Source organism: Penaeus monodon, chromosome 19 (assembly GCF_015228065.2).
Source record: "Penaeus monodon isolate SGIC_2016 chromosome 19, NSTDA_Pmon_1, whole genome shotgun sequence".
Classification (NCBI taxonomy): domain Eukaryota; kingdom Metazoa; phylum Arthropoda; class Malacostraca; order Decapoda; family Penaeidae; genus Penaeus; species Penaeus monodon.
The window spans coordinates 4,104,290-4,104,833 of record NC_051404.1 but is presented as its reverse complement, the minus strand read 5'-3'; the positions used below and the strand labels follow the sequence as shown (position 1 = coordinate 4,104,833).

The window sequence follows — 544 nt, the reverse complement described above, 5'->3', positions numbered from 1 at the left end:
CTAAACGGCCTATAAATATTTAACCTTCATACATCTACATACAAATACCTACAAACGAAGACGCTGAAGACCGCGCCTACCTGGACAGAGCGATGGCGGACTTCTGCTGGACGCGCTCCGCCGTGGCGACCTCCGGCAGGCGGTGCGAGGGGGCGGGGCGCGTGTTGAGGAGGGCGAGCAGGACGGACACGCCCCCCGCGGTCACCACCTCCTCGGCCGCCCCGCGAGACCCCGCCAGGTTGGCCAGCACCGTCGCGATCTGAGGGAGAGGAAGGGCAGCTATGAGGCCAAGTGGTAATAGAATAATATTCGATTATTTCTGTCTTCCTAAATGTTTTTTTTTTTCCCAAGAATGATTCATTTGCATAAACAGATATATATCTAAGGACAATGGTCTGGTGATTCATTTTATCGAACGTGCCATGCGTCCATATCTCCGTGCAATCTATCTGCCAGCCTCCCCGATACGCGAGGCCGCTGTGAATGATCGCAAGAATATTCATGATCTGTAAACAAGGGATGATAAGTGAGCCTCGAGTCCCGG

At 53.1% G+C, this 544-nt stretch overlaps 1 protein-coding gene across 1 annotated transcript in view; it reads right to left on the bottom strand.

Moving 5' to 3' along the window:
* LOC119585308 (protein inscuteable homolog) overlaps positions 1 to 544 on the bottom strand; it is a gene marked incomplete in the record, with an annotated part of 10,463 nt that overhangs the window by 1,996 nt on the left and 7,923 nt on the right. The window contains 1 exon segment of the mRNA XM_037933983.1: positions 81 to 259. Within this exon segment, the coding sequence (XP_037789911.1) occupies positions 81 to 259 (179 nt within the window).